The sequence below is a fragment of the Phyllostomus discolor genome, chromosome 8 (genome assembly GCF_004126475.2).
Source record: "Phyllostomus discolor isolate MPI-MPIP mPhyDis1 chromosome 8, mPhyDis1.pri.v3, whole genome shotgun sequence".
Taxonomy (NCBI): Eukaryota; Metazoa; Chordata; class Mammalia; order Chiroptera; family Phyllostomidae; genus Phyllostomus; species Phyllostomus discolor.
The window spans coordinates 98,041,857-98,054,451 of NC_040910.2; the positions used below are offsets into that span (position 1 = coordinate 98,041,857).

Sequence of the window (12,595 nt, forward strand, 5' to 3'; positions counted from 1 at the left end):
CTTTCTCTTTCGTCTTCTATAAAACAGGAATTTGCCCCCCACCTCCCAGGGTTGATATGGGATTAAATGAAATATTATTCCATGTAAGTGTTTAGTACAGTGTCTGGTACATAAACATTCAGTAAATATTTATCACTAATTATATAGAATTAATGTATCATCTATGTAATTAATCTCTGTAAATGGTCTCTTCGTGATAGAAGTGGGAACAGAATCTAATTTCTAGCAGACTATCAACAAAAATACATGGAAGAAAGGAAAAAAATTCAAAGTTTATTAAACATTAAGAATAACAGACAGAGAAAGGTTTGCATTTAACAGCATAAACACCACCAATATCATGATATACAATTAAACTGACCTCATGTGAACTTTTACCTGGTTAGCAAACACAGTCTTTGTGGTGTTGCCAAAAAGATCATGGTAAATTACTGTTATATTTGGTAAGGTGCTCCAAAACAAAAGATCTTTTAGTCTTAACTCCTCACACACACACTCGCCCCCACCTACATCTGGCCCTCTGCCAAACGGACTGACTTCAGAGGCCAAGGTCAAGCCGTCACAATGTGGGCAAAGGCTTTGCTCTTTTTTTGAAATGGCATTATTAACTGCAGAGAAAATCTGTGGGAGACCCTGGGCTCCCCAGTGGCGCCCAGGTGCCCTCAGCAGGGAGCTGGCAGGCAAAGAGTGGGCATCTGCCTCAAGGGAGGCGGGGAGCCCAGCGTCTAGCCAGCCCCTGCAGCCAGCGACCCCGGGTCAGACGAAGGCCCGCCCAACCCCCACACAAGCGAGAGGGCCAAGCGGGCCTGCCTTGGGACCACTCTGATGAGCTCCAATACAGTTTGAGCGTTCCTAAAAGGAACACTAGGGGAAAATTAGATAAACTACCAAAAAACAAAAGTACCAGGTTGCACTTTACAGACGCCTGCTGTTTTACCCTGGGGCCGTGGGAGAGGGATCCTCTGAAAATTCTTCCAGAAGTAGACCCAAGACCTTTCAAACGTCCATTCAGAATTATTCCGAGCTCCCAAGATGAGTGAGTGGGAAAAAAGCTCTGGGTTCCTAGTACAGCTTCCTACCCAGCCAACGCCGCATCTGCACGCTCCCCCAACGAAGGGCTCTTCAGCTTTAAGGGACGGTTTGTGGGTGCCTGTCACACGCGTGCAGAGGAAAGACCTATCACATCGTGCCCTCTGTGGGGTTTCAAAAGGCAGCCGCTTCCTTAAGAGAAGGAAACACCACGTTCAGCCCTCCCATTCCCTCCCTACCCACACGGTAGCCTGAGCGGGATAGGGTGGTCGAGCTTTGCCTTTCTTTGCACATCTCATCAAACAAAACGATGGTGTGACCTCGTCAAGAAGTCCTGGACCCCTCATTCCAAATTGTGTCGCAATGACGGTGGTGTGACATGATTTGGTTTCATTTTTAATGGCTGAGTGATTAATCTCTGAAAGACGCTTTTGATGAAAAGGTGAAGAATGGCAACAGGACTCTTGTAACAGCTGCAGTCTGCAGAGCTCGTCGGACTCTGGCTGGTCCCAGTGACCCCGGATCGGGCTGTGGCCCCCCACGCCCTGGGGCAGAGCTGCCTCGTTTGCCAGCTAACTGCCCTGGACAGAAGGCAGTGAGTCGAGGAGTGAGTGCTTGTGTGTGTGTTGACAATGACCTACATATAAGGCACCTGGACAGACTCCGAAGTTGACAAATTTTTAAGACGAGGTAGGTTTCTGAAACCTTTCCTGGCACATGAAAGAATATGTTTTATTATGATCTTTTATATTTTTTTTCTGCAGAAGACATGTGAGATGCTCATTTGATACAAACAATCTAATTCCAAGAAAGACCAGGGCTCAAATATAGGGTTTTTGGTTTTGGGGGGCATAGTTTTTTTGGCTGCCATTTTATACATCAATGGACTCGGGTGGTCCAGGGTACAAGCCCTTCAACACAGCTGCAGTTAACTGCATCACCTGTCTCCGCTGTAGAGGGAACAATGACATTTAACGATGGTGTGGCAATTAGCCTCTTTACCAATAAAAAGGCCAGTTCTGAGCTCGCTGTCTCACACTGAGCGTTGCCTATCCAGTTCTGCTTGAGATTGCCAGAGGTCTCGTCTGTTTCCTGTACTAGCTATTTACCTGAGCAGCGCGTTTCAGTTCCCGTGCTCCCCACTCCCGATGGAGAGGGTGGCTGGGGAAGAAAGGGACACCTAGCAGGAAACCCTACTAGTCAATGTCCCAAGACTGTGACATTCCCAAGACTGTGACATTCCCAAGACAACTGCTGAGGGGCTGGCAGGGAGCCCACCAGGTCACTACAGAACTGGGTATATTCTGGAGGCGGGACAGTAGACAATCCCATGGACGAAAGGGCATTTTAATCTAGCACAGAATGTTTCTTGGCAATAACAGCAGAATCTCTTGACATTACACAACTTAGTGAAACAAAAGAACCGTCTTTAAAGTCAAAACATCCATCAAATTTTAAGCCACACACATAGCACCGATATCTGCCGCACGCCGCCGAAAATGCGCGTGCCCACAGTGGGGGCGGGGCGGGGGTGACGGGAGCGGGGAGGGGGGAGGGGGGAGGGACAGGCCTGCCTGGGGTGGTTGCGGTGAAGCCGTAACTGTGTAGTGAACATTTTTGTGGCAGATGCTTCTCCTGAGAAACACTGCATCATCCAATAAATATTTGACTAACATCTATTTTGTGCTTTTCAGTGACAGTAACTGACTTCTTTCTGAGACCTAATGAGAAACAAGAAATCTCATGTACTTGAGAGCAGGATTCGTCCCAGCAAGCCTCGCACGGCCACCAAACTTGAAAGCAGACAACACGCTGATGTGTCAGCAACAGGCTTAAAACGGCGAAGACTTCAAACCCTCCAGGCCCTTCTTCTCTGCACAACATCGATGAATATATATCTTTGCTATATAGCTTCAAAACATGGAATAGTTATCCTTTTCTCTTTGCTATAATATAATATATGTCTTCCAAAATACATCGTCAGTATTTATATCTGAAAAATACTGTACAAAAAAAGAACTTCCTATAATTACTCTGTATAAACATTAAACAATTTAATAACCTCTCCTTTGGGTCTATAGTAAACATTGGAACTGATCGGGTTAATAACCACAGTTGGTGACAACACCATCCCCTTCTGAGATACACCAGTGTCTTTTACATTCATGTTTCAGAAAGTCCACTTTATAAAAGCACACACGTTCAAAAGCAAACAGAGGGAAGAAACAAAAGCTCCAGAGTCATTAATTTATGAAGCAGTCAAAAATAACACCACTGGGAAAAGGGGTCGTACAAAACACCAACTCATTAACTTAACTGATTTTTAAAAACAGCAAGGTATAATAAGTCACAAAAATATATATATTACAAAAAATGGGGGAAAACTGAATCTTAAGTAATTGATTGTTTTGAATATCAAGAGGGCTATGGAAAACATTAGCTATAAAAGTGGGGGTGGGTACGGGAGAAGGGAGAGAACAGAACCAAACATCCCCATGTCAGACCTGTTCCAAGACGCGTTTTTTTCTTTTGTTTTGGTTTGGTTTCGGCTCCTGTGCTGATAAATCGACCCCTCCTTCTTACGCCTGGCATTCTCTCAGCTTCCCTGTCCTGGGAATGTTCTGGGCATGCTCAAATGCATTACTGTGATTTCTGTTTTTTAAGAGAGGGTGGAATTCTTAGGGAGGAAGTATATCCTACGTCCACTAGTAATACTCAGGCAGCATGCTCTAGCGTACAATAGGATTATTGCTTCAGGTACGGACAGTGCAGAAACACACTCTGTGTTCTATAATAGTACTCTGACTTATCTGGAGTCAGCAGAATTAAAAGGAAACTTAGTAGATAGCGGTAAGTAAATACGGGACCTAACAAATCTAAACAGCACTTTAAACTTGAAGACGATGACCACCCAAACCGAAGACGTGAGGAAAGCAACCTAGGACTGACTCGCGCTGCGGGGCGGCGCCCGCTTGTTTTGAGCACTGCGCTAGCACAGCGGCTTACGGGTTGAACAGAAACAAGGGCTTGTGGTCTTGAAAACTGAGAGCTACCGTTTTACCAGGGCCCTTTGTGGCGGATCCACACGCAGGGCCCCGGCAGAGCAGGGAGGAGCGAACATGAAGCCACGTGGGAAGGGCAAGAGTGGGGGCGGCGGGGGGGAGGGCAGGAAACCCCAGGAGAGGTCTCCCCAGTCCAGTAAAAACATGGCACCTTTTTTTTTTTTTGGAGCTAAGAGAGGATGAGAGGGTTATCTGGAAATGGCAAGTGCAAAGGAACGCACGCGTGCGCGCACACGGGTGACCACACACATGAGCACAAGCACATGCGCGCGCGCGCACACACCACGACGTGGGTCGGTCTGTGGATCGCTGCCTCTGGTAAAGTGCTGACGGCGGGAAGGCGGGCTCGGGTGTGGCGCTGATCAGACAGGAGACCGAGTGTCCGTCTGGTCGGAAGCCAGCCCCGCTCCGTGCGCCGTCTTACAGGGGCCCGTGCCTGGCCTCGTACTTGGCCAGAATGTTCTTGCACTTGCCCAGCTCCTTGCGCAAGTCAGCCACCTCCTGGCGGAGGGCCGAGTTCTCCTTCTCCAGGAACGAAGCTCGGATGGCGATCTGATTCTCCTTCAGCCGCCGAGCGTCGCGGGAGCGCTTGGCTGCCATGTTGTTCTTTCTGCGCCTCGCCCAGTACTTGTCATCCTGCTCGTTAGTTACAGAAGGAACAAGAAACAAGATATTAGATTTCGGCAGGGCTGAGTGGCAGCCGGGGCGCTGCGCGGAGGCAGCGGCCCAGGTGTCTTAACGTGTGTCGCCTTCCCTGACCGTCTCTGCCCAGCTGAGAGGAGCGTCCCTGCGCCATGGCTTCCTTCTGGAGCAAGGACCAACCTGTCACAGCGCGCCCCTGCTCTCTTTGCCCAGCAGAGTATGTGCCCCACGAGGAGCGACCAGAGGCTGACGAAAGCAAGTGGCTCACCCCACACCCTAAATTGCATTCCAGATTTCTCTACTCGCTCTGCTGAAAATTTTATTTTATGAAGCCTTGTCTTCATGGGCACTCACGTGCTTTTTGATATAAGTTGACACAATACTGTTGGAGGGCAACTCGGCCATATCTATCCACTATTCGAAGGCACACACCGCTGCTCCAGCAACGCCCCTCCTCTGATCCCATCCCAGAGCAGTGTTCACGAGCATGTGTAGACACAACATTTTGACTGCGGCACTGTTTGCAATACAACCATATGCGGAAGAAACCTGCCCTGACTGGGTGGCTCCGTTGGTTGGAGCACTGTCCGTACTCTAAATGGTTGCAGGTTCGATCCCTGGTTGGGGCGTGTATAGGAGGCAAACGATAGATGTTTCTCTCTCACATCAGTGTTTCTCTCTGTCTCTCTCACCCCCCACCCCCCTGCTTCTCCCTCAAATTGATAAACATCCTTGCGTGAGGATTAAAGAAAAGTAATTTTTAAAAATTTAGAAACATAATTATCAGTAAGAGATTTAGTAACTACCTTGTGATGGAGAATACTCTGCAGCCGTCAAAATAAAACAATGATCCCATGGAACCAGAAAGATGTTCATGATACACCACCACGGGGGTGTGGACAATGGTAACCTGCAGGTAAATATGTGTGGCCTCATCCCACTCTGGTTAAAGAGTTGTAATATTACATATTCATACAAAGAGGCCCAGAGGATTTGTGCCAAGCTATCATCAAAGTGGCCTTTCACAGGGGGATTCGAGGAAGGAGGCTGAGGACTGAGGTAGCATCCGCAACTTTGTATTTTATACCCTTTTCAACTATGAGAATATGATAAAATGGGCAGTTACACTTTGGTGATTAAAAACAGAAATTTAAAAAGATAAACTTCCACCTGCCACTGATCAATACACTCATATTGGTGGCTAGCATTCAGAGAATGTAGTCTAATTTCCTGTGTAACTGTTCTCTAGGCCCTAATTAGTCTGAGTAATGTTTCACTGTGATCAACAAGAAGGCAATCCCTTTTCCTCCTCCCCCCCTTGCTGCTCTCCCTGCCAGAGGAAAGGAAACCGGGCCTGGGCAGACGAGGCAATGCCAGCCTTCTTTCGGACCTTCCCGACTGGTGTGTGGGGCCACGGGGCGAATTTTGCCACCCACCCCACCTTGTTTTCGACGATCTGCAAGAGCAGATTCCTAGGTCCTAGCAAGCCTAATACCTGCAGTTACATGCCACCCAGAACAGGTGGGCAGGGCCAGCTCTCACCCTCCCCCAGCATTCCAAGGGGCAGCTGGCATTGGAGGAGGTCATGTGGATTAGGGCCACGGCTGCAAGCCAGGTCCAAGGCCAGTGGTCCACCCCCATACTGCCCACTGCCCCGGGCAGACATGTGCCCTGCACAGAGACAGCAAGCGTGTGTGGGCACCTTCTGTCCTGCCGTTCACAAGCTGGGACTCTGATCTTATTTACAAAGCACTTTCTATATGTTTCATAATAATACGTAACAAAGAGAAAAAGAACAATCTTCACAATAGCCGGTACCAGAACTGTTCTCAGAGAGGAGTAAGCTAGGGGGAGGTGCTCAATGGCTGTTGGTGGGGTGTTATTTGTGCCTCCAAAAGGGAACAGCAGGCGACGGGGTGTGGCGGGGAGAGGCTGGAGGAAGGGGAGAGGCGGGAGGGCCGATGAGAGGCTGGGAGGGGCTCGGGGAGGGAAAGGCTTCCCAGGGGTGAGTGGGCCCAAGGGAAGCCTGCAGCTCTGAGGGACATGGTCTGCCTCACTCTGTCAGTTAGCCCGCCGTACCCCTCAAAGCCCCTGGGAGGGCGGCTCCCGAGACCACTGGACAGAGCGGCTGACTGAGGGTGTATCAGAACCTGCACCCAGGGGAACAGGAGCTCCGGCGGTGATGAAGACCAGGCACAAGCCCCTGGAAAACTGCAGAAGCTCTGCATGTGGTGGGCGGACAGATGGGGGTGCAGGCCATGAACTTGGTGGTTTGTGACCAGGGCCTTAGGGGCTAAGGGGTCCCCAGCTGACCACAGAGGAACAACCAACTCTGTCTCCCAGAGCTCTTCTCACCTCTGAGGTGTTACGTCTCCCTGCCTCACCCGTGGACACGTGCAGCCGAGCTATAAAAGGTGAGGGATGGGGAGGCGGGAACAGGAGAGGGTGGAGGACGCAGAGGGCAGGAGTGGCGGAAGGACTGTCCTGGCCTGGAACACCGGGGTTGCTGCCCTTTGTAGCGCCGAACAGTTGGGGAGGGGAAAACGCCTCTGAGGGGGGCTGACAAGCGTGGCCCTACGTCCCCTCTCCCCTCTCCTCCACCTCCTAGGTGCAGATGCCACCTGGTTGTCCAGTGAGCCCCACCCAGCAGGGACCCCCTCAGTCCTGTCCCACCATCTTCCTGAGGGTCTCATGTGTGCGGCTTCCCCCTCCCCCACCAGCCCTCTCCTAACAGGACAGCACCCCTTTTTCTCACCACACTAGCAGGTCCTTGAGGGTAAGAAACAACTGGCTCGCCTTGGAATCCCCAGCCCCCCATACGGGGCTTGGCACACACTGGCATTTAAAAAGTATTTTTCAAGGGAGTTGAAAAGTGTTAGGACATCAAAGTAATTAAACTGAGTCTCAGCTAGGAATCCCATATGTCACCCCCCAGCTCTCCCAGGGGTGCACGGCCCCAAGGAATGGCTCAAGGGCAGAAGTGCAGGCAGCTGTGGGGAAGCCCGTTGCACTCAGCAGGTTTGCTCACGCACGGCTGGGGGCCTCAGGCACCTCCCCACCACCCGGCTCAGCGCTCTCAGCCAGACAGAGAAATACGTTACAGCTCTGCTTCTGGCTTTGCACAGGTTCATGGTCTGGGGCCTGAGGCTTCACGCGCAAATGAAGACACCCAAGGACACAGGGCAGGAGAAAACGCGGCATGCAAAGGTCCGACCTGACCATGGCAGTAGTGACAAACATAATCCCAGTAAGACTCATGCGGTCTCTCTGCCACCAAGGTTGTCTGGGTTATGAAGCTTGCTCTTGGCTTTGAACTTGGAAATCTGGAGACCCTGTGGAGGTCTGGCTGGAGGTTACATCTATTACTCAGCAGCCTCCTTTCAAACTACCCTCCATCCCAAAGGCAATCCATGCTGCATGCACTCCCCAGTTTTGTGTAAGGGATGAGCTCTAACGTACGACAGGACTGGATGGCCAGGAGCACAAGATGAGGAAACCCACCCAGATGAAAGAAGATATGTAATCGCCTGGAGCCTAACCCTACAGTGCCCCCTGCCCACCCCGCTGGAGGCTAACCATCGATTCCCTGGCTGGTTTAGATTTTCTGCTGTTTTACTGTGCACTAGCCTCTCATGAGTCTCAGGGGGGCAGCTGTTGCTGTCAGACAAGAGCCCCCACTGCAGTGACCATTCTGGAAGCTAGAAGACTGGGGACCGGGCTAGGTCTTACTGTGCCTAGCAGTTGGCAGTGTTCTCCTTATTTCACCTTTCTGCTTCTCCGATTCTTCAACTGCAAAACGGTAACTTGGTCTAATGAATCTCTGAGGTCCCTTTCAGCCCTGACACGGGACAGTTCTGGGTCACTAAAGGTAATGTCAGGTATACAGACAACAGCAGTGATTCCAGTCTGCTAGACACTTCTCCCCCCACCCCTCCCCCACCCCCCAGTCTTTCCGGACGGGAGAGGCAGAGGGGACCAGTCTAACTCAGTGCCAGGACAACGCCCCACACACCATCTCCCCAGCCTAAGAGCCATGTTCCTTCTGAACCACACTTAGTTCTAAGAAATGGGGTCAGCAAGGAGGGAGAGGCTAACCATGCCTGGTTCCTGTTCCTTGAGTGTGCATATCCTACCTTTATTGTCTCTATGCTCGGAAAGAAGCATAAACAGAAAAGTGTAAGCAATGGCTCATTGAAAGTGGTTCTAATTTAACGTTAGTGGACATGGCATCATGTTGGACATGATTCCCTTCATTAAATGTGTCAGAGTAATTTTAAGTTGCATCTGACTTCCTAAGATAAATCTATTTTCCTTTATAAATAATGTGTCCTTTCAACACAGCAGAGAAAACCAACCTGGAATTAACCTTTGGTTGGGATATTCAGGCGACCATCATTTGAGGTACAGAGGGGGCATTACGTCTAAACAGTGTCTGGGAACCCACCCTGGTCGTCAAGGTTGGCAATGTGGAGACAGGGCCTGTGTCCGGCTTTACTCCTGAGGCCTTCAGGGAAATGGCAGCAATTAATTATCAATAAATTCCCAAAAGGAATTTCCCTTGGAAGACTAGGAGATTAACATGCCCTCCCCAAATAATTTTCTTTCTCTTCCCAAACTTGAAAGGGAGTTTGCCTCCTTCATGGGCTGCAAACCACTCCCACACTGAATTGCTTCTCCTTGCTTCGGTGCATTACCAAGACAGGAAAGGCCTGTTTCAGAAGACACGCACAGAGGAAGCAACTTGCCAAGAAGTAGGACCAGAAATCCAGAGTCCTTCGTTCATGAGCTTGTGGGATCTTCCTGGGGGCACCCTTGTCATGTGCCGCTTGGTCCCCCCACTCTCCGTGTGCCCAGGGCCTGATTACCGGTTCCAATTTACCTTCAGGTCATCGGGGATGAAGACTTTGCGAGCTTTCTTAATCATGGGCTGCGGCTTCAGTTCTTCCTCAGAGAACTTGCGTTTGCGAGGGTCGAACATCTCCTGACCGGGGATGCTGGAGAGGGCGAGATCTGCCGGGTCCGGCTCGTAGCCCACCGGGACCTGGATGGTGTCGGGGTCGATGGGGCTCGGCGTGTTGCGGTTCGCTGGCAACAGCTGCCCTGGAACAACACAGGAGGTGGAATTCATCAGCAGCCTAGCCAGCGACTTGGTGATGCTCCTGGGTGAGTGGCGGGAGTCTTACCCTTACTTATATCTGGCCCTACGTCATTTACCTCCTTCATCCTCGCCCAGCTCCTGAGAACACAGCAGGTGGAGTACGACTTTCCTCTGATCAGGCACAACCAAGACCCACAAGCACGTGGTCGCAAACTAAATTTAAACCTACGTGGGCTCATTCTTTTCTGTAACACATTCCCGGAGCAGCGGCTGTCTGCTGGGCACTGTGCAAGGGGCAGTGGGTAGAAACATAGGACTGTTACCTTCAAGGTGTGTTTTCTAGGAAAGTCAGGGAATCAGACCAGTAACTAGCCAGTGCGGATACAGTGCGGGTGCCCGGATGGACATGAACATCAGTGCTTCCAGAGTGCGGGGAGAAGGACGGAACACAGAGCAGGCTAGGGAACATTTCCTACAGGTAACGCTCGGTGTAGCTGCATCTTGAGACAAAGGGTAGTGCGGGCACAAGTACGTGACAGGAAGCTACCTGTCTCAGGAACCACAAGCAGTCTCGGTGGCTGGAGCACTGAATCGGAGCACAAGGTGGGGGTGGAGGAGGAGGCGAGATGTGGGTGCAAGAAATGCAATGAGGAAGGTGGGCGGTGGGTGTCACACAAGGCCCTGTGTTGACACCGGTGAAGGACTCTGAGCACTGGAGCGACCAGCAGAGCTGAGGGCTGGAGAGAAGACTCGGGCAGCGTGAGCAACGGACCGAAGGGAGCAAGACTGGGTGTGGGAGACCAGCCCCCAGGCTGCTGGGACAGCCCGTGCACACCTGCAGACTGGCAGTGGGGACACCGACAAAGGGAGAGGCCCCAGAAATATGTAACAAACTGGAAAGGGCGTAATGGAGGCGATCTCAGTGCCACCTGAAGGTCCGCAGGCGAAACCACAGAAATGCACAAACGTCCACGGAACAGCAGGTTTACTGAGTTTCACAATTTTGTTGTGCCGGTCACAGTGAACTCGGTGACAGACCGCACAGTGTATGTGGAGAGCTCTGAATCTCAACCTCAAGTTTCACCTGAACTTTTTGATTGTTCCTTTCACGCCCAGAGGACGAATGTGTGGGCACGGCTCAGCTCTGTTTGGCCCATCTCCTCCTCCTCCTCCCTGCCCACCGCCGGGCAGCGGGTGTGCCCTGCAGGGGTCATTAAAACCTACCCCGGGCTGCAGTACAAGGCCGCTGGCGGGCATTCTAGCTAAACTGGGAAACCCAGTGCGTCCGTTTTCTGGGAAGGCCTGGTGGGGAGCTTGCAAAATGAATGTGCTGGTGACCTTTGAGGTCCCCATTCTGCTTTGAGCTCTCTTTGTCTCTCGAGTGCCAAAGAGGAAGAGATGGGCCTCCAAGCCACTGGCAGAGGACAGAGATTTCTCATTAGCCAAGCGGCAGCTCGGCTCCGGCTTCGGAGACTGCTGCATTCCGTACCTGATGGTGTCAAACTGGATTTGACCTTCTGCCTCTTGACACTGCCTCAGAAAATGAACCATACCTGAGTCAAATGGGGATTTCATTTTCCCTTTAGAAATTCTCTTCGAACTTAATAACAGAGCTACCCAGCGCCCCATCTCTCCTACCTCCACTCTACCCGGCCCCCCCCCCCCCCCAACATACACGCGCGTGCGCACACACACACACACAGGCAAGTGCCCACTTCTCCTGCCCTCTGGAAGCATCTCTTAATTAATATTTCTGAAATCTAATGGCTCCAAGTTACTTCAGCCTCCTCCTTAGAACTTCAATACTCTGTTATGCCATATAAAAAATATTAAAATGTCACCCTTTATTGCTTTATAAATTTAGCCCCCCCCCCCACACACACGCAGGTGCCCTCTTCTCCTACCCTCTGGAAGCATCTCTTAATTAATATTTCCGAAATCTAATGGCTCCAAGTTACTTCGGCTTCCTCCCTAGCACTTCAGTACTCTGTTTGTTATGCTATATAAAAAATATTAAAATGTCACCCTTTATTGCTTTATAAATTTAGGCTTCTCTCTCTCTCACACACACACATACACACACACACACACACACACTTCCTCCTCTACCAGACACCAGGGTCTCCGGTGGTTCTTCAATTTCACCCCCTCCCCACCTGGCCCTCCGTGCCTACCTCAGGGCTCAGCTTCTACAGAGAGGGTTCCTCATCTAACGGCGGCCCTTTGAGAGGCGGGGCTCTGACATTCATTCACGGACATTCTAACGATTATACTTCCCACTTAGGCCAGACCTTCCTCGACGTTCTTTCTCTCCAGCCCTTTTCTCCAGTGTTTGTAGGTCAGCCCTACCTGCAGAATGGAGAAAACCTAACCGGACCCCAGATGAGGTCAACGGCTTCCCCAAGGTCGGACAGCAAGCAGCAAAGGACGCGAGGACCACGGCCAGGCTCCGCTTGGCCATGCTGGGTGTCCACGTTTCCTACTGAGTTACCCGTGTCGGGCTGATTTTCCCCCCTTTATTCCAAAATGTCATGTGTCACTGGGTGACGGGAGTAGGGTCTTCACTGTTCTGTCCTACCTTCTGAGGATTTGTAAAATTGTATGAATTTTCCATTTAAAAATGCATCAGTGCACTATTAAAAAAAATACCAAAGCTGTTCATTGCAAAGTTTTAACAGATGCAGCAGTGTGTCACCAGGTCATCCTCTCCCCTGCCCCCAGTCCGTCTTGCTGCTCTTCGGGGAGGTGATCACCCTTGACGTCT

At 50.8% G+C, this 12,595-nt stretch overlaps 1 protein-coding gene across 4 annotated transcripts in view; it reads right to left on the reverse strand.

Moving 5' to 3' along the window:
* Positions 1 to 252: 252 nt before the first annotated feature.
* The window catches only part of HLF (HLF transcription factor, PAR bZIP family member), a 53,336-nt gene continuing 40,993 nt past the window's right edge, over positions 253 to 12,595 (reverse strand). For 2 of the 4 annotated variants that reach the window (XM_028521917.2, XM_036033712.1), the window contains exons 3-4: positions 9,613 to 9,833; positions 253 to 4,730 (exon numbers count right to left, since the gene is read on the reverse strand). In XM_028521917.2, the coding sequence (XP_028377718.1) occupies positions 4,512 to 4,730; positions 9,613 to 9,833 (440 nt within the window). In that variant the 3' untranslated portion in view covers positions 253 to 4,511. The remainder of the gene's footprint in view (positions 4,731 to 9,612; positions 9,834 to 12,595) is intronic. The other 2 variants (XM_028521918.2, XM_028521919.2) reach the window with 1 other exon arrangement.